Genomic DNA, 20,571 nt, shown 5'->3' with positions numbered 1-20,571 from the left:
GGGACTATGATGACTGGACTACGACCAAAACTACGACAATTGTGCTGTAAAGGGAGAGATTGGACTGTGCTGGGGAGGAGAGAGAAATTGTGCTACCAACCAGCCTGGGGTCAGTCCCTGTTTCTCCATTCCCTTGGTCCTTCGTCCGTCATCCATTGGTCAGCCAGGGGAATGGTTCTCGGCCACTGAACGGCTCACACCCTTTGCGTGCCACAACACATTTCCTTGGAAACTCACACTTCCCATGTGCTTAATGATGAAGGAATTAGAACGTTGAAGGCTCTTAACCTGATAAAAGAAGTGTGCGCATGCACACCACACACACACACACACACACACACACACACACACACACACTACTCAAAGCCTGGGTTACAGGGTTGGTATGATTGCAAACATTTGCTTTTTCTTCATATTAAAATAGAATTTTGAGATGAAACTCTTTAGGTGTGGCCTAAAGATCACATAAATACATAAAGGTACTATGATCTGGTCAGGAGAATCTGGGGAAAATTTGATGGAAGAAAATGACATGCTGTTTCATTTTAAAACAAAGGCAAATAAGAAAGGAAGTAGAAAAGGTAGAAATACAACATGTAAAGTAACTGTATGTGTCATGCTAAGCCAGTGAAGTCAGAGGGAGAAAATACTAGATGATATCATTCAGAGTAAGTAAGAGAGCAAGGTAATAATAAAGGATGTCCATGGAAAATAAGTGCAAACTCTGACCACAGAACCTCAGGGGAGGTGGGTAAAAGGGCAGGATCTTCCTAAGTGTGGGTGAGGGGCACTGACATGGTAACCCTAAAACACAAACAGTTAAGGTTAAGGCTTGTACACGGACTTTACCTCAGTAAATGAAAATATCATCTAAATTTGCTTGAGTAGTGGCCCAACTAGAGATTAACTAATGACAATCCTCATATTAAAACTGAGCAAGCAGTTAAGGAGTCATTAAAGAAACCCAGCGGTAAGTCAGAAAAGGATATGCTTAAAGTGTGGGAATCACGATTATCCAAAGTCAGACACGGTGCTGGGGGGAACATGCTTTTCCCACCCTCAGATGTATTTGTTTGTGGACACGTTTAGTGGTCTAGAGGGGCCACAAAAGCCCCCTTATATTCCATACTGGGCAGAGGTGAAAATAGTGTAAGCAGTGGAGGCCCAGGTTGAAAATGAAGTTTGAAGGGAGCCAGAGCTGGAAAAAGGTTGAGAAACCCTGGTCTGAACACTGCAAATAGCTCCATTTGGACTTTGGCAAATCCTGCCCATTTCATGAGGAATATCTCACTGAAATCTTCCTGTCCTGTCTTTCCCACCTTACTAGGTCAGGGTCCTACACAGCTCCTTCCAAACCAAAACACCTCCACTTAAGAGACCCCCTTGGAGTTTCACTCCCATGAAAATGAAGTATCATTTAACAGGCACAATTCACTGTTTATCCAGCAAGCAGTGTTTTTAATTTTCAGGCCAAGCAGAGCAGGTGGGTATTTTTGTTGTCATCTGATAGGAAAACAGGGATTTATGCAGAATGAATGGACTCAGATATCCAACGGACACAGTTCTTAAGAGAACTGCCTGATTTAAAATTTGATGCTATTTAACGTTGCAGGCTCTTAACCAAGGGAGTACGCTTCAATGACCACTTTTACAATTGAAATTAATTTTTTAATCAAGTACACATAGTTAAGACATCAAATAATACTGTTAGTGAAAACACAGCAGTGCTCCCCGCCTTTTCTACCTGTCCCGGATTTTATTTTTCAGTGACAATCTCTTGGCTGGGATGCTCTTCTGAATAACTTATTTATATATATGTAACTGACCTTTCTGTATTTCTAGAATCTGACTGGTTCTAGCTAAAGGGGATTGCTTTTTCTCCATTACACACATCTCTCCCTTCACTGCCCCCAAGGTTACATAATAATTTTGTTATAACTCTATTCAGTGTTTACATAATGATGAGTGACTTTGGCTACCACTATTCACATATTCAGGTATGCAATGCAATTCTGGGAAAACGTTTCTCTTTCCCGGGGTCCATAAATGCTCAACTTTATCTCCGGACTCTCAAAAACAACTAAAATTCGCTGGTCTCGGCATTTAAATACACCAGGTACTCAATTCCCCCTTTTTTGGGAGGCGCGGGATATGGGGGAGATATTTCACCTTAAAGCTGCTTCTACTGACATTTCTTGCTGACTTCCAATTTTCGTTTCTAAATACAGTTATGTAATTTTAGCAATTTTACAGCGCGACCCCTCGGAGTGCTCCCCTTTAAAAAAGCACACCCGACTTCTAATTTTCCCACTCTGTAAGGGTAGCACTGCATTCAATTTACCTTGATTCTCCTCCTAAACATCGCGACTTGGTAAAACAAACGGTCCTTTTCACACGAGCAAGGCTAACATTTGCGTTTTTTTTTTTTTTTGATTTCAAAGATGAAAACCATAAACAGCATTGACACTGGTATGATCATCTACAGGTGATGCACGAAAGAGCCACGCTTCGCGTTTGCCAGGGTTCCCTTCTCTTTTGGCTCCAAGATCTAGTCCATGTGCTTACAAATCCCAAACTTCTGGCCTCCTTTTCTGTTGGAAGGATGCAGTTCCTGTACGGTCAGTCCATCTTGCAAGTTCCTGCCGGCTCAGGGCTTTCTCCGGAGGGCTGAGGACATGCACACGGTGCAATCCCGGAGCCTGCAGCTCTTCATTCATTTCCTTTCCAAGGTCCCTGCTTGCTCACCGTCCAATCGCCCCGAAATTCATCCTTTTCTTCTGCTTGGCCGATGAGCGTCATGGAGGAAAAACACACACACACACCATTGAACGCCTCGTCCCGTCGGTCCTAACGTTTTAGGTTTCGGCAGAGGCAGCGCGTGTCCGAGGCTCATCTCCCGGGTCTTCACTTCCAACTCTCCAGCCTCCCCAGAACGTGCGCGCGGGCTCGGGCGAGTCACGGAGCGGCTCTCGGCGACTGGGAACGAAGAGCGCAGGCGCGGGGGAGAAGGGACTCGGGCCGAGTGCGGCGCGCGCACGCGCGTGCGTGTGTGTGCGCGTGCGCGCGCGATCCGGAGCTCTCGCGAGACCGCGGTGACAACCGCCTTCCCCGCCGCCGCCGCCGAGTCTCCGGGGAGTCGGCCATGATGCCGGCCCGCCGCCGCCGCCGCCGCCGCCCCCGTGGCGGTGCTAAAAGTGTACCTGCAAGCGGATGTTGAGGATGACGGAGCCCGCGATGTAGAAGTACGGGAAATTCATGCGCAGCTGCCAGGCCAGCTCGAAGAAGGCGAGCAGGGTGCGGGAGAGCCCCTTGCAGAAGACGCCGTAGGAGCTGGGCGCGGCGAGCGGGCCCGGGGCCCGGAGGGCCAGCGAGCAGGGCGCCGCGGCGGGGGCCATGGGGCCGCAGTGGGGGGGCTTGCGCGGCGGCGACGGCGGCGGCGGGGGGCTCCGGCTGTCGCTGCGGCCGCCCGGGCTTCCTCCGCGGCGGCGCGCGCGCTCCGCCCCTTCCTGTCCGCTGCCCGGGCCGCGCCGCGCCGCACACGTGGTCGGGGGCAGCCGCCACCTGCCCCGCCGGCGGGACCCGGCTGCAGGGTCCCCTGGGGGACCACGGCACAGCACGGCAGGCCAGGCTCAGAATGCTCCCGCACAGCTTGCAGGAACACAAACAAACAAACAAACAAACAAAATGCGTTTGTAGGAAACGCAGCTGGGCAATCTTAGCCAGGCACCCTTGGCCCTTTTGTTTGGCATCAGCCCCAGAATGCGTGCCAGATGATTTTTTTTTTTTTTTTTTTTTTTTTTTTTGTTAAGATTAGCAAATCTGGGCCTCAAGGTCCTGTATCCGGGAACAGCGCCTATGTAAAGGATCACAGCCTCAGATACCGGGTTTCAAGTCACACACTTTGTAAGCCCGTGCATCTAATTTTATTGACTTGGCAGGCCATAGTATTAAATTGCCACCCATGCAAAAATCATGACTAATGTTAATATGAGACTGACACCCAAGGATTGTAGAGACAGGGCCAGGAATATTGCTTCATGGTCGGTAGCTTGACTCATGAGCTGGGGGAGAAGGCAGCTGGGATAGAGAAGGGATCACTAAGTCAGTGATGGCTGGTGGGTTAGTTTGGGATGGGAGGTGGGTGCTGAAAGTAGAGAACGGACCAAACGTGTTGGCCTCTCGGTATCTATTGCAAACCATAATGCCCAAAAGTAGAGTGTGGGGGAGATTGTCTGCCATAGAGTCAGTGGGAGGACTGTGTGCGTGTGTGTGTGTGAGAATACTGGGGACATTGATGGTGGAAAATCTGCACTGGTGGAACCGCAAACTGAAAGCTTTGTAAATGTAGCTCTCAGTGATTCAATTAAAGAAAATAATGACAAATCTACATCAGGAATGGGAGCTTGTATTATTTCTGCTGGGAGATTGTGTGAAACCTGTAATTAGGTCTAAGGTTTGGGAGATGAAGGTCTGTTTCCATATCCTAAATACCTTTGGGGGATCTCAAGGAATTCTCATGGCTAGTCATATACCTTTTTTTTTTCTTTTGTTTTTTGGATCACACCTGGTACACAGGGGTTACTTCTGGCTCATGCACTCAGAAACTACTCCTGGCGGTACTTGGGGGACTATATGGAATGCTGGCAATAGAACCCACCTTGGCTACATGCAAGGCAAACATCCTACCTGCTGTGCTATCGCTCTAAGTCCCCATTTTTGGATTTAAATGATGTACATTTTCATGACCTCTATTCTCTCAGTTTTACTGGCAAGGACTATATTTTTCTTCATAGATATGTGCCACCTCCATGGAATATTTAGATTGTGATTTCATAACCTTGACATTTCAGCCTCCTGCAGAAAAGCATTGTCCAACTATCTCAGCCTGCCCTGAATGAATATTATTTTTAAAAAAAATAATAAAAGCTGCTTTATTTGATGAATGATCAAACCGGAAATTTCTCCTGCACAGCTCCATGGTGGCTGACTCCTAGAAAGATGACTTTCTAAAGAGGGTTGATCTAGATCTACAGAGAGCACATTAACACCAAACAGCAGTGAGGAGAACAATTAACAAAAATACATGTAGCACAAATTTTAAAGGTGAAATAAGAAATGTAAAGGTAGATACAAATATTCAGTACAAATATTAAACTATGAATATCTCCATCTTTACCAGAACCTGTTCCCAAAAACACATTCATGTCCATTATTGCATCTGATTCTTCCAATATCTTTCCAGTTCCTTCAATCTGATCCTTCTGAGGTGGGTGAGGCGGGTCTGATGCCTTCCAGTTCGAGACGAAGGTATGAAGGCTTTGCCAAGTTAAAAGGTCTGCCCCAAACCACGTTCTTTAATTAGTGGTCACGCAGAAACTTAATACTTCCTGATCTCTGTTGGAAAAGTGTCGGACAGTGTTTAATCTTCAGGTTAGCTCAAGGAGGGCCCCAGTGGCTTTCCCCCTTACCACCTGGGTGGGTGGTCTTGGGCTGCTTGCCCGAGTTGGATGGTCTTGGGCTGCTTGCCCAGCCTGGGCGGCCCGTGCCATGGGGCAGACGGAGGAAACGAGGACCAAGCCAGTTGTTTGATTAGTTGCCGTTTATTCTATTCTTCCCACACGCCTGTTCCAGTCTTTCTGAGCCCCCCATTCTAGTCTCTGCCCCTCATTCCATTCCCATCTTCTCTTGTCTCTCCTCCCGCTCTTTTCCCCGCACTCTATCCTGCTGCTCCATTCTCTCTCTCTCTCTCTCTCTCTCTCTCTCTCTCTCTCTCTCTCTCTCTCTCTCATCTTCCCAAACTCTCTTGTCTCTCCCCAACTCTCCAGCATTGGGGGCAGACACTACACCCAGTCCAGTAGCAACATCAACATAAGAAAGCCCTTCCTGACTGCCCATCAGGCTCAAGGGCAGAAACACACCTATGGGTATTCCTCTATTCCTCTTCTCCTTAATCCTATAACTTAATTAACATCTTCATTCTACTTCTTAATATTAGTTATTTTGTATGGACACAATAAGACATACATTGAGCTTGTAGGGTGGTTCTCCTGGGAACATCTCGCCACGGACTCAGACTAGAGTGTTCAGTCCGAATTAATCATTCCTAACCCTAGCAGGGTCCGAATCTAGTTATTATTTTTTGGATCATGACAGAATTTGTCCATGACCATGCTCTTAACTTGTAGTTAAGCATTATGGCACTTTGGCCAGGCCTATTTTGATGCCAGGGTAGCACATAGCTCACCGCTTGCCCTGGGTCCATCTAGTCCCTCGTTGTGAATACTAATTTTTCGAAGCACATTTAAGTATCCTAGAGGTCTTGTGTCTTTCTACACCGACTTACACAATAAGACTGGTGCAAGTAACCTATTGTGAAATTTGTAGAAATTGTGTGTTCCTAGCCAGATTTTTTTTTGTTTTGTTTTCTTTTGGGTCACACCCAGCGATGCTCAGGGGTTACTCCTGGCTCTGCACTCAGTAGCTACTCCTGGCGGTGCTCAGGGGACCATATGGGATACTGGGAATCGAACCTGGGTCAGCTGCGTGCAAGGCAAACTCCCTACCTGCTGTGCTATCGCTCCAGCCCAGCCAGACTTTTTTCTTTGGTTTCTTTTTCTGTACCAATACAGAAAGGACTAGAAAGCCCTGTATTATGACAACTTCTAAAATATGGCAATGAGACTGAATAAAGTGTCTCACATTAATGAGAGCAAGAAGATTCATAGTTTCAGTGCATGCAAGTACAAGGCATCCTACTTGCGAGTGAAAGAATAATAGAGATATACACGGCCACTGAAGTTGAATCCATGGGTGCTATATTTCCAACTACGCTTATTCTCTTCAGTCTTTCATCTGCTGTACCAGAAAACCCCAGATTCAACCTTTGTGAACGTCATGAAAACATCATTTTAAGCCTCTGAAGGAAGCTATAGCCATCAAATCAACATGACTAGATTGATTTCCTAAGTAGGAAGGAGCAGGCAAAGGGACAGTTATAGATACTCCAGTTGTGAACCACCAATGTTCTAGAGTTGAGGAAATGTAAACATTAATGAGTTACATTTTCATGGTGTAAAAATGTAACAATATATGAAAGAAATTACTTTTTGAATTTTTAAAAATTTTTTTGTGAGGCAAATCTGATTTACACATAACTGACCCTGTAATTCCGGTAGGAATAGACCAAAACAAGTGCATCAAACAATATTTAAAGAATGCTAATAGAAATATTCAGAGCCTGAGAGTTTACTTAGTATGAGAGAGCTCAAAAGATTGAGCTTTTTATTCAAGAGACCAGGCTTCAGTTCAATTTCAGGCATATCATGGTTTCCTGATCACTGCCAGGAGCAAATCTCAGGTTGGCACTAAAAGTAGTCCCTGAACACTGTCAAGTATGTCTGAAGAGCCAAAAGCTAAAAATCAAAAACAAAAACCCAAACCAAACGAACTCACTCAAAATAGTGCAAGTGTAGACTAAGAATGGAAGAATGTTTTAGTAAATTCAATGGAATAGTGTAGATAAATGAACCAAACGTAACATCACTGTCATTGGCACTGTCCTCCCGTTGTTCATCAATTTGTTCGAGTGGGCCCAGTAACATTGTGAGACTTGTTAGTATGTAAGGCATATCGAATACGTCATGGGTAGCTTGCCAGGCTTTGCCATGCAAGTGAGATGCTCTTGGTAACTTGCTGGGCTCTCCAAGAGGGGTGGAGGAATCGAACTCGGGTCGGCCATGTTGGCTGCAAATGCCCTACCCGCTGTGCTATCACTCCAGCCTAAATGCAACATATGGGTGCATTAATTTGCATAAATCTGAGTTGAATAGACAAACGAAGGATTGCACATATATATGCATATATATAAATTTCAAAGGGCAATTTTAGAGATATATTTTGAGAATTTAGAGATAGATTCTGATGGTAAAACACAAAGAAAAGTCAATATAAAGTATGAATATTGGGCCGGAGCAATAGAACAGTGGAAAGGGCATTTGCCTTGTATGTGTATGCCTTGACCCAGGTTCAATTCTACAGCATCCTCAATCACTGCCAGGAGTAATTCCTGAGTGTAGAGCCAAGACTAACCCCTGAGCATCGTCGGGTGTGACACAAAAAGCAAAATAAATAAATCCTAAAAAAGAAAAGGATGAATATAGGTCACCTCAAGCGAAGTTGAAAAAACAGTAGTGGTAGGAGTAGTGATTTGAAAAGTGACAAGTGGAACTGGGCCATTTGCAGTGTATCATTTTTCAACCTGCATGGTAGTTACATGGGAGTTTGTTTTGTAATAGTTGCATTTGACCTTTGTTATGACTTTCTAATTATCCGTTATAATTTAAAATATATTTTGTAAAAGTAATTACATATTAAGATGTCTGGCAGGAAATCCACTATATACACATTCAAATCTAAGAGAGTTGAAGGAAAACATGTTCATTTTCAACATGTAGAAATTTGAGTTTATGTTACCCAGATAGCTATAAACATGTGCTTTCACATCAGATTATTTATCTTCAATGAGTAAAAGTTTGCCACGATGATGCTTGTGGCATCAGGAATTAAAGTGGCAACTACATGCTTGCAAGGAAGGAGTTCTAAACCACCGAGCTATTCCTCTGGAACCCTTTCAATTCTCTTAAAATTTTTTTCTTTTATTCTTGAATTCCAGTTACACTGAGTGTTTTTATACTGTTAGATTAACAGGGTACCTGTATCAATAAGCTTTAGTTGAAAAAAATCAACTCACTCCAAGAGCAATATTAAATTACAGTAGACATTTATATGTCTTACATGCCACATGTAGACAGAATTTAATTTTTCTACACTGAATTTTGCATATTGAATATGCCAAAACCAGTAAATACAATGGGTCTCATTCCCCTGACCCTGAAAGAGCCACCAATATGGCAGCGTTAAGAAGGATGAGAAAGGAGAGGCTGATAAAATCTCAAGGCTGAACTAGGCTGCCAAAATGAAGAAAGACAAAAATGACTGTACTTTCAATGCACGCACGCTAGCATTGAATGCATCCATCTAGGACCTGATGGTACAAGCATGAAAGATCAAGTATGACATCATTGGTCTGACTGAGATGAGAAGGCATCAATCATATCATGCCGTTTTCGACACTGGAGAAAAACTGTTCCTCGGAACATGTGACAAAAGAGGCTTCAGTGGTGTTGGTGTCCTTGTCAACATTAACTTGGCCATAAGCATTGATTTCATTCGAATGCCTAACAACCCAAATTAGGCAGTTACACTTGAATAGATGTGGCTCACTGCCAGCAGTTTCTATCTTTGTTGTCTACGCACCAATATTCAATTATGATGAAGGAAAAATTGAGAAGTTCTACATGGACTGAAGTTCTAAAAAGAAGACCACACCTTCTACAAGATGATTGTTGGTGATTTTAATGCCAAGATAGGACCAAGAAGATCAGCCGAAGGACTCCACATCGGGACCCATGGCCTAGAATGGAATGAACAGGGTGAGAGACTGTTTGAGTTCATCATGTCGACCAAGACCATCCATAGTAACTCACAGTTCTAGAAGGCCGAATCTAAACGTTGGACTTGGGAGTCTTCCAGTGGATGGTTCCACAATGAAATTGACCACATCATATTCAATTGATGGTTTTGCCTGACCGATGTCGCTGTTGTCCCAAAATTCCAAATGGGATCAGACCACTGTCTTCTTCATGCAAAATTCTGCTTCGCGGAGCAGGGAGAAAGGGCTGCAAAGTTTAAGAAGAGAACTCCCAGAACGACCACCAACTGGGAGCTCTTTGGCACTTTTGCGGCAACATGGGAAGATGCCATCGTTGACAACATTGATGAGGAGTATGATCTACTGGTTCAGCACCTCCATGATTGTGCAAGGAATGCCGAGAGAGATAGCCACAAAAAAATGCCTGTGTTTGAAAGCTCTTGAGCTTATTCGCCAACGTAGCTTGGCACAAGCCTCAGGCAACTGCAAGCAAACGTCCGAGCTCACAAAACAGTGCTGAGAAGTGATCAAGGAAGACCTCAAAGAGAAAAGAGCAGCAGTGCTGGTAGATGTGGCAGAAGCTGGGAAAAGCATTCGCAACACCTGCCTGTCCTTTGCCAACTACAAGACCAAGATGACTGCCCACCGACGTCTTGATGGATCTATCACATCTTCCAGAAGGGCAATGGAGAAGATTATCCATGACTTCTACTTGGATCTCTTTGATAGCCACGTCCACCTGCCCACATACCAAGTTTCGCAGGATGAATATGTCGTTTCTAACGTTCTCCCTTCCAAAATCTGACATGCCATTTCATCAGTAAAGAAGTGAACAGCACCAGGCCCAGACAAGGTCAGACCTGAACACCTGAAGAATCTGCCATCAGTACTCATCAATACACTGGCTCGGCCTTTCACATGCTACCTGTCTGAATGCAAGGTTTCATCACAGTGGAAAACCAGCAGGACTGTACTACTGTACAAGAAGGGAGACATCCACGACATTGGCAACTATCACCCGATCTGTCTATTGTCTGTTCACTCAAGTTATCCTGAGTAGGATTGGCAGAACACTAGATGAAGGACAACCATGCGGGCAAGCTGCGTTCTGAAAAGAATCAGCACCATCGACCATGTCCACACGATAACCAAACTCACTGAGTTTTCTCGGGAGTTCAAGATGCTGCTCTGTCTAATGTTCATTGATTTAAGGAAGGCCTTTGATTCTGTTGAGATGGAAGCAATCATCGAAGCCCTAGCCAAACAAGGCATTCAAACTCAATACATCAGGTATGATGAGCTGTATTACAGATTCACTACCAGGATCACCATTCTACAAAGAAGTGATCATTGATGTCAAGAGGGGTTTGGCAGGGTGATGCCATTTCACTGAAACTCTTCAGTGCCACCCTCAAGAATGTCATGCGACAACTGGAATGGGAAGGAATGGGAGTGAAGTTAGATGGTTGGCAACTAAACCACCTCCGCTTTGTTGATGATATCGTTCTAATAACATTAGCTGAGAGGCACAAATGCTGTCCGACTTTGACCGTGAGTGTGAAAAGGTCAAACTACAGCTGAATCTCACGAAGACAATGTTTATGAGAAAGTCTTGTTTCTGATGTTCTATTCGCTCTCAACGGAACGACCATCTCCCAATGTAACAGTTCTGTGTACCTAGGTTGAGAAGTCAACATGACGAATGACCTGGCACCTGAGTTGTGCAGGAGGAAGAGAGTGGTTTGAACTCCTTCAAGAGCATCAAAAAATAGCTAAGAGGATGAAGAACCTCTGGCTCTGGGCACATCTCTTTGATTCCACTATTCTTCCTGCATTAACATACGCCTCAGAGACCCAGGCCTTATGAAAGCAGGATGAGAACGCTATTCGGGTCTCCCAAAAAGGAATTGAAAGAGCTTTGCTTGGAATATCACGCTTCACTCAAATGAGAGAAAGAATCTGGAGTTCCGACCTCCATCAACGGTCAAGAATCAGGGATGCTGTCTCATTTGCCAAAGCGCCGAAAATCAGATGGGCTGGACACGTAATGAGATTTGGAGACGACCGCTGGACTAGAGCCATTACTGACTGGATTTCACAGGACGTCTAAAGATCATGTGGCTGCCCACCTACAAGATGGTCAGACTTCTTTGTCAAGATCCTGAATGATCTGTTTGAGGCTCTTGGCATTCCAGAATGAGCAGATGCCATCGGGCTACACTAGCATGTGACAGGGACAAATGGAGATGTTACTGGCACCCGCTCGAGCGAATTGATGACTAACGGGATGTCAAGTGATCAAGTGACACTGAATTTGGTTGGAAGGTTCTGATGTTAAATGGTCTATTTTATGGATCTGAGAAAGAGAGTTGTGCTGCTGTAGCAAGGGACTCCTTCTTCTCCTGGTCCTAGTGCTCTAGTTTGGGCTTGGTCTTAGTATTGCAGAAAAGCAAGCGTGGTACACAGCCCCAATATGGAAGACTTTTTCAAATCTCCATTTGAAAGTCTACTCATCTCTCAAACAAGTTAAACTATAAAATTCAGAGTCAAGGGGCTGGAGCAATAGTAAAGCAGTAAAGGTGCTTGTCTTACATGTGGCTGACCCGGGTTTAATCCAAGGCAACCCATATAGCCCCTGGGTATCTTAAGGTATGATCCTTGAGCACAGAAGCAGGAGTAAGCCATGAACACCACCGAATATGACTCAAAAACCAAAAGGAAAAAAAAGAGTCAAGACCAAGGTACTCACCCTATATGGCAGTGCGTGAGTTCAAATGTTGGATCATTTCGTAGCCAAGAATTGCTGGCCCACTGCCACAGACCAACAAAGGTATGAGTCACAGGCTGACTGGTAATAACTGTCTGTTCAAGTCTCACAGCGTTAGTTATATAGAAATCATGCAGGGTGGGGATATACATAGGTGTGGTTGAATATGATCATAAAAATAAACAGATATAAAGCTCTTTCTTCGTGGAAGTTCTTCTAGGAGATTAACTCAAGGACAAAAATCTCATCTGGGGGTTTAGCACTAGGAGGAGATTCGTTCAAGGTTAGGATTCCATCTAGGGTGTATTGTTTTCTCCTTTCCTCAATTTAAACAATCATTAAACAATATTTAAACAATCATTAAATTTACTTATTAATATTTCTAGTCATTTTGTATGAACATAGTAAGAGATATATTAAGCTTAAAGTTTGGCTCTTCCTGGGGACATCTTGATATATATATCCCAGTCTATAGTCCTTAGGTGAGGTTACTCTTTCCTAACTCCAGCAGGGTTCTTATTGAATTAGTTCTTTCTGGGTCATGACAGAATTTGTTCCATGATTGTGTGCTTAACTTATATGGTGCTTAGCCTGTCTCTTTTAGATGCCAGAGTAGTTTACAACTTGCCATGGATTCATTCTTTTTTTTTTTTTTTTTTTTTGCTTTTTGGGTCACACCCAACGATGCACAGGGGTTACTTCTGGTTCATGCACTCAGGTATTACTCCTGGCGGCGCTCGGGGGACCATATGGGTTGCGGGAACTGAACCTGGGTTGGCTGTGTGCAAAGAAAACGTCCTACCCGCTGTGCTATCACTCCAGCCCCCTGGATTCATTCTTGTCCTTCACTGGGACTCCCCTTTTGGGGTGTTAGGAACTAAGAGCAACTGAGGCTTAAGTCAGGTACATGTGACATGCCCAGGAGTAACTATTTTTCGGAATCAGTTAACTCCCAAGTTACAAAACCAGGACATTAACTATCTTCTTGGGTCTATACACAAAGGACATTGCTCTAAAGTAAACTATGCAAAGGACATAAAGGAAAGGGAAAAACAATATTTCACTTACATATGCAAAATCCAGAGCCCTCAGAAGAATTTGACTTTACAAGATACAGGATCTGATTTGGGGATATAAGTGGGAATATAGGGAGAGAAGAATACAAAGGAGAGGTTAAAGATAAAAATAAATAGAGGATTGGGAGTGCCTGATGGAATTGGGTGTGCCTCGGGAGCACTGTGATGGTCGCAACTCAATAAGCCTAAGCGCCCTGCTGGAGGAGCAAGGACAACCCGATGTATCCAACAGTAGAGGATACAGCAATAATGCAAGTCACTTGTTACAGATACTAGGAGAAGCATAGACTTGCAGAAAATTGCAGGAGTTACAGGAATAACTATAAAATACCTAGATATTGCAATTAACTATCATTTAATATTGTTTTTTGGTTCACATCTGGTCATGTTCAGGGACTATGTGCTCAGGAGTCACTTCCAGCAATACTTGTGGGATCAAACTGGAGTTTCCTGCATTCACTCATCTCATGGATGTACATCTCTGGCCCAATAGTACATGAATTTATCCAGGATATTTGCGTGTGTGTCTGCATTTATGAGCTTGTTCACAGTCAAGGTACAAATATACATTATTAACAACCAGATTATGGAATATTGTTTCTCGTGGGAGTCCCAAGTAAATCTTGGATGATTTTGATTAAAAAGAAAAGGTTTGAATTTTTTCTACATAAATATGGCATTAAAAATAACTCATAGTGAGGGGCTCAATGATGAAAAACTCCATCTAATAGTTTGTGTATTCACTGTTTTATGTAAAGTGTTTGCAAATTTTACTAGAACAATGTGGTTGAGGAAGCACAAATCATGGAAAGGTTAAACGAGTAAAACTTCAGGACAGGTGCCCTTGTTTGCATGTTAGCAAACGAGAATTCACACTAGCACTAATTCTGCAGTACCCTAGCCCATAACAAGGACTTGCAGTGTATGAATAGGAGTTAGTTGACCTCAGGGGAGTTACCAATTTGTTTTATTCATTTATTTTTTGGTAAGGTGTATTAGAACCCATCTATTAGTATACCTAGTGCTAATGGTTACAGAAATTGAAAGAGACAAGAAATCTTTACTGGACACTTAGAAATCAACTGCTCATAGAACTCAAGATCAGAAAACCAGTATCAGTGATTTTAAATTTGCCTTCTCCTAGAGATGATAACTTCACTATGGTACATTCTCACTGTCCTAATAATTGTACTGTTTGTTCTAGGAAGTTTTGCCAATGGCTTCATAGTGCTGGTGAACTGCACAGGCTGGATCAAGAGACGAAAGATCTCCTTAGTAGATCAGATTGTCACAGCACTGGCGATCTTTAGAATTAGTTTTCTCTGGATAATATTAATAAATTGGTACTCCATTACAATAAATCCAGCTTTAAGTAATTTAATGGTATTTCGAATTATCATTCATATTTCATGGACAGTGAACACCCATTTTAACGCCTGGCTTGCTACCAGCCTCAGCATACTTTACTTGCTGAAGATAGCTAATTTTTCTAGCCCTCTGTTTTTTTACCTAAAGCGGAGAGTTAAAAATGTCCTTCTTGTAATACTGTTGGGGAGTTTGGTCTTTTTAGCTTCTCAGCTTGTATCAGTAAGCAACCACGAGATTGTGCTGTCTCATGAAAAGAAAGGAAACATGACTTGGAAGACTGAAGAGAGGCACTTTATACTGGTTTTAAATTCAGCAGTGTTCATGCTAGCAAACCTCATCCCCTTCACCATGTCCTTGGCATCTCTTGTGCTGTTAATCTATTCCCTGTGGAAACATCTCAAGAAGATGCAGTTCAGTGGCCAAGGATGCCAAGATCCCAGCTTCACTGTCCACATCAGAGCCATGCAGACCGTGGTCTCCTTTCTCCTGCTCTTTGCCGTTTACTTCTTTGATATAATGATCTCAATTTTCAATTTTAATAAGCTGATGAACAAACTGGTCCTCATGTTTTGCAATGCTCTGTTAATCCTGTACCCGTCAAGTCACTCACTCATCCTGATCTGGGGAAACAAGGAGCTGACACGGGCCTTCCTGACATTTTTGTGGCAGCTGAGATCCAGGCTCCGAGAAAGGGAGTAAGCTGGAGTCGAGTGTGTCTTCAGGCAGAAAACAAACTATAGCATCCATCAAGTTTTATACTCCTCCTGATTTTTCTAATGGGTCTATGTTTTTTATTGCTGCTAATTTTGGCCACATCTGATTGTGCTTAGTGCTTACCCCGGCTCTGTCATTGGGATAATTTCTAATAGTGCTGTGCATTGAACCAGGTTCTGCATGGCAACTGTCTTAAACTCTGCACTATTGCTTGAACCCTCTAATGGGTAGATAATTGAGTTACTTTCAAAGATACAGCTAAAATATATCTCCTTCCTAATCTTATTATGAGAACTTGAGTGTGTTTATTTTTTTAAAAGGAAACAAGACTGTATGATTAACATACCATTAACCAATTTTTTTTTGTTAAGCAACCTAATGTTACAAACTTATAGCTACATTTTGTATATATGTATTTTGCATATATATGAAAAAGCACCAAAGACTATTAGATAATACTAGTTGACAAAAAAACTTAGAAAGATATTAAGTTTTACAATAGAGATAAATATTGATCATGACCAAAAATGGGAATGTCTAATTAGCTCATTTAGTTCTTGTCAGCTTTGCAGTGAATAGAAGTCTTCAACTGTGGGTAACACTATTGTATTCTTTGATAACAAGCCCGGCTTTATAGCCTTTTGCTGCAACAAAGGTGTTTGCCACTATTTGCAATTGAATCGGTTATCTGATTTACCACCTATCTAATTGTTTCTCCTTGCTTAAAATAGCCAGTTTCTCCCATTCCTTTTCTGACCAAAGTAGAGGATAAGCAGTGGTTCTTATATATGCCCGGTTTCTTGTTGTTGTTTGTTTAACCCGTCAATGCACAATACTATTGGTGAATTTATGGACAAATACTTACGGAGATAAGGAGAGATTAAAGTGAAGAAATGATGATGAGTTTTTGCACTTGCATGGAAGTAAAATCTTCGATGTGTATAGTTTCATCCTTCTTAGCTTGATTGTTGTTCTTCTCTGTCTTCTGTTCCTGACATTACTTCTTTTAGTCCAGTCCTTGGTGAGACACACTAGGAATTTGACCTTGAGGAACTTTGGCACAGAGACCATCAAAAACTAGTGAATATGGTGAAGCCTTCCTCCTCTCATCATTAATTTCTGTTCAACAGCCAGTGGGATCTTCCTTAAGGGACAGAGAGGTACAGGATCTTGTGGCTCATCAGCTTGTGTTCAATGACCTTTGCCTCAGGGCACTTCTTTTTTATGGTAATTTTGGGAAAGAGGGAGCTAAGACAGAATGTGTCAAGTCTATTGTGGCACCTCAAATTTCCTGGAAGAAAAGTAAAACTGGGACTGGAGTGATAGCACAGCGGGTAGGGCCTTTGCCTTGCACACGGCTGACCTGGATTTGATTCCCAGCATCCCATATGCATGGTCCCTTAAGCACTGCCAGGAGTAATTCCTGAGTGCTTGAGCCAGGAGTAACCCTTGTGCATCTCCGGGTGTGACCCAAAAAGAAAAAGAAAAAAAAAACCAAGAAAAGTAAAACTTTTAATTTTACGGATTTTGAAATAGCATTTTGCATTCTGTGAGAAAATGCTTTACTAGAAGATGGTTTTATTTCCAATTTTACCATTTTCCCCCTTATTGGGACAGTTTACGTATTGCTTGCATTAGTGAGATTTTCCTTATGTCTTTAAGTAAACATAGTTTCTTAAAATAAGGTAACTTGGGGGCTGGAGTGATAGCACAGCAGGTCGGGCGTTTGCCTTGTACGTGGCCGATCCGGGTTCGATTCCCAGCATCCATATAGTCCCCGAGCACTGCCAGGAGTAATTCCTGAGTGCAGAGCAAGGAGTAACCCCTGAGCATCGCCAGGTGTGACCCCCAAAAAGCAAAAAAAAAAAAAGTAATTGTTTATGTAATAGAACTAGCTCTACTGAGTTTGCAGTTATAAAAGAGTATTTAAGAAGCAGAGAAGAAGAGTTTAAAAGCTATATAGTGACATAGTAATAAAAATGCAATAATACTAAATTTATATGAAATTACTAATGTATAATTTTGAGACAGATATAATTGGAAATTTTTGAGACATATAAATAGAAAAGTAAGATTTTATTATTACTTAAGCTTTATGAACTTTATATAAATAAAAGTGTAAATGTTGATATAGACTACTAAATTTGGAATAACAAAAATAGGAACTTTCACATACTGTATTGAGTTATGTATTGTAAGTAACATTTTATAATAGAATGACATTATGTGATTAAAGTGAAGAAATTTTTCTCAAGACCTTTAATTGTATCCCTACTACTCAACATAATTGTAATATTCTTTGTACATGTATACCAGAATATATTTGTAGAATGTTCATATAACCATTTTCCTTTATAGCTGAAATTAAGAAGTCATCAAAATATGTGTCAGTGATAAAGTGAATAAATAAACAATGGCATTTCCACACAATAAAATAATGTTCAACAGTAAAATAAACAATTAGATAAATTTATTCTGTGTAATAAGTACATTTATTTATTTATATGTAATGCTATTTTGTCTACTGTAATAAAACAACCAATTATCACAATATGTAGAAATGCAAATAAACAGGTGGGATAATTTTGCTTGTAAATGATGCTATGGAAATCTGTTAAGAATAGTGTATGCTGGGTACCAGAGAGGTAGTACAGCAGGTAAAGCCCTTGCCTTATTTATGGCTGACCTGGGGTCAATCCCTGGTATCCCATATAGTCCCCTGAACCTGCTGTAAGTGAACCCTGAGCTCAGAGCCAAAAGTAAACACAGCTTGGTGTGGCCCCAAATCAACCCCCCCCAACAAAAAACAAACAAAAAGACCACCCCCTCCCATAAAAACCCCAATAATTTATTTTTTTGTGTATATTCAATGATTTGCATGTTTTTATTTACATAGGTTAAAATCATTTAGCAATACATCACTACAAATTGACTTCTGTTTATTTATTTTCTGATAATTTCACTTGAAATTTCTTTAAGTTTTGTTGGAGCAATTTTTAAAAAAAAATTTTATTAGTGAAACACCATGAGGTACAGTTGTAGACTTACAAATTTTTGTGCTTGGGTTTCAGTTATACAATGATCGAGTACCCATCCCTCCACCAGTGCCCATTCTCCACCACCACTAATCCCAGTATCCCTCCCCCACCAACCCCCATCCCACCCTGCCTCTGTGGCAGGGCATTCCCTTTTGTTCTCTCTCTCCTTTAAAACCCCAGTAATTTATGTTTATTATATGGAGTAATGGCACATGACAAAATAAAAAGGCAAAAAACAACCCAAAGTAGTGTTACTTTGAGGCCAATTTTGACATGATTTTTTGAACAAAGCAAAGGAGAAACAGGAAGAAAATTATCAAAAATGCTGAAAATAAGTTTAAATTGATTTTGATTAAGTTAATCTTAGTGAAGGTGCCATTTCAAGCCAACCACAATGTTGAGATGACCAAAAACATGGAGAAGATTGGTAGTGTTCTCCCTTGTCCACGAAGTACCAATTAGAAAACTGCATAAAATTACAGTTATTATTGAATTTCTGCTGTTTTATTCAACCACCACTATCAACAACTTCATTATTATAATGTGTCTCATTGAATGATTTACATGATTTTTTAAATTGAAAATATTTACACAATTACTTGGACAATAGTTAAGTAATTTATTAAAAATAATTTTGAATAACTGATTTTATCAGACAATATGAGTATATTTAGAAATTAAGAGATTTTAATTTTAAATGTATTACTTCAAAAAATTATTTAAATGATCTTAAATTCATAGAATTAAGGTACAGAACCATATTTGTAACATTAGTAAAAGTAAAGGGACGACTGACAGAATAATTCATGAACTAAAATGATGTCTCCTGCCCCTGCGCCTGGCTGTCCTCACTGGGGACCCTTGGAGGGGAGCGGGTTGAGTTTCCCTCCCTGCTCCGAGCAGAGCCCCGGCAGCCAAAGATGTCCAGAACCAGCATGCTGAGATCACTCTCCACACACATGAAGGTACCGGCAGAGGAACAAAGGCATGCGGGTTCTGGCGCTGAGATTTCCAAGCCTGCTCGGATTGGGACTGGGCCTTCTCCACCCAGAGCCCCCATCTTCCAGTAGGTAGGCGTCACACTCACCAGCTGCCACCGGTGCCTGGTGCTCCCATCAACAGCCAAGACACAGAGACTATAAAAACCAGCTCCCGTGAATGCTAACATATTAACATTAGTAAAAGTAAAGGGATGACTGACAGAATAATTCATGAAATAAAATGATATCCTTGATTGATACATTACCATTTGCTTATTTGAATTACATTTTGGATGAAGTTTTGTTTCTTGGGCTGGAGCAATAACAAAGCGGTAGGGCGTTTGCCTTGTGCGCGGCTGGCCCTGCCTAGCCGGTTCAATTCCTCTGCCCCTCTCAGAGAGCCCAGCAAGCTAGCGAGAGTATCTCGCCCTCACGACAAAGCCTGGCAAGCTACCCATGATGTATTCAATATACCAAACACAGTAACAAGTCTCACAACGGAGCTGTTACTGGGCCCGCTCGAGCAAATCGATGAACAACGGGAGGACAGTGCTGTGCTGTACAGTGTTTGTTTCTTGGCTCTCCCTATGATGAGAGCCTGTGTCAGTTACAGAGTCTTAGATAGTTTCCCATCCAAGGAAAGCTAAGTACCTTTCAAGAGCTCAGAGCTATGAGTATTGTAGTAAGTTTCCCATAGTTGCTAATACATGTCTGCAGATCAAAGGCAGTGTCTAATACTAACACTGGTTTAGTTTAATTTATTAAAACTGATAAGTTCAAGATGAATAACTTAATAGAGAGCCAGAGGAGTTAGGGTGCTTGTTTTGTATGTGGCCAACACTGGTTTGAAGATCAGAACCACACTGTCCCCTAAGCATAGCAACCTAGCCAGGACACAGTGATGCCATAGGGCCCAAGGAGCATTGTGTCCTTAGACTCTTGTGTTAAACCCACAGACTGCGTGTAGGAGAACCACTGGAAGGGGCCCCAGACTTTTGGAGCACACTTTGGGAGACAGCTCTCTCCCGAAATTCAACAAATACTTTTAACAACTGATTAGACACTATGGAAAAGAAAATAAGTGAATAGGAAAAGGTAGTCCTAGAAAGAAGCCTAAGGAGGAAAAGAAGTGGAAAAT

The 20,571-nt window shown here is 42.1% G+C and overlaps 2 protein-coding genes across 2 annotated transcripts; one reads left to right on the top strand and one right to left on the bottom strand.

Moving 5' to 3' along the window:
* Window positions 1-1,458: 1,458 nt before the first annotated feature.
* SMIM10L1 (small integral membrane protein 10 like 1) lies at window positions 1,459-3,510 on the bottom strand. Its single transcript, XM_056116809.1, has one exon. It carries the CDS (start codon window positions 3,393-3,395, stop codon window positions 3,189-3,191), a length of 207 nt encoding a protein of 68 aa, XP_055972784.1. The 5' UTR covers window positions 3,396-3,510; the 3' UTR covers window positions 1,459-3,188.
* Window positions 3,511-14,479: 10,969 nt separating this feature from the next.
* Window positions 14,480-15,400, top strand: LOC130024428 (taste receptor type 2 member 46-like). Its single transcript, XM_056115173.1, has one exon. It carries the CDS (start codon window positions 14,480-14,482, stop codon window positions 15,398-15,400), a length of 921 nt encoding a protein of 306 aa, XP_055971148.1.
* The last annotated feature ends 5,171 nt before the right edge of the window (window positions 15,401-20,571 follow it).

Source organism: Sorex fumeus, unplaced genomic scaffold (assembly GCF_029834395.1).
Source record: "Sorex fumeus unplaced genomic scaffold, SorFum_2.1 ptg000003l, whole genome shotgun sequence".
In the NCBI taxonomy this organism is placed as follows: domain Eukaryota; kingdom Metazoa; phylum Chordata; class Mammalia; order Eulipotyphla; family Soricidae; genus Sorex; species Sorex fumeus.
Note: the sequence above shows the minus strand (reverse complement) of the source record. Positions and strands in the feature narration are given on the sequence as shown.

Coding starts and splice junctions, on each gene's coding strand:
- SMIM10L1 (XM_056116809.1), bottom strand. CDS start 3,395: ATGGCCCCCGCCGCGGCGCCCTGCTCGCTGGCCCTCCGGGCCCCGGGC.
- LOC130024428 (XM_056115173.1), top strand. CDS start 14,480: ATGATAACTTCACTATGGTACATTCTCACTGTCCTAATAATTGTACTG.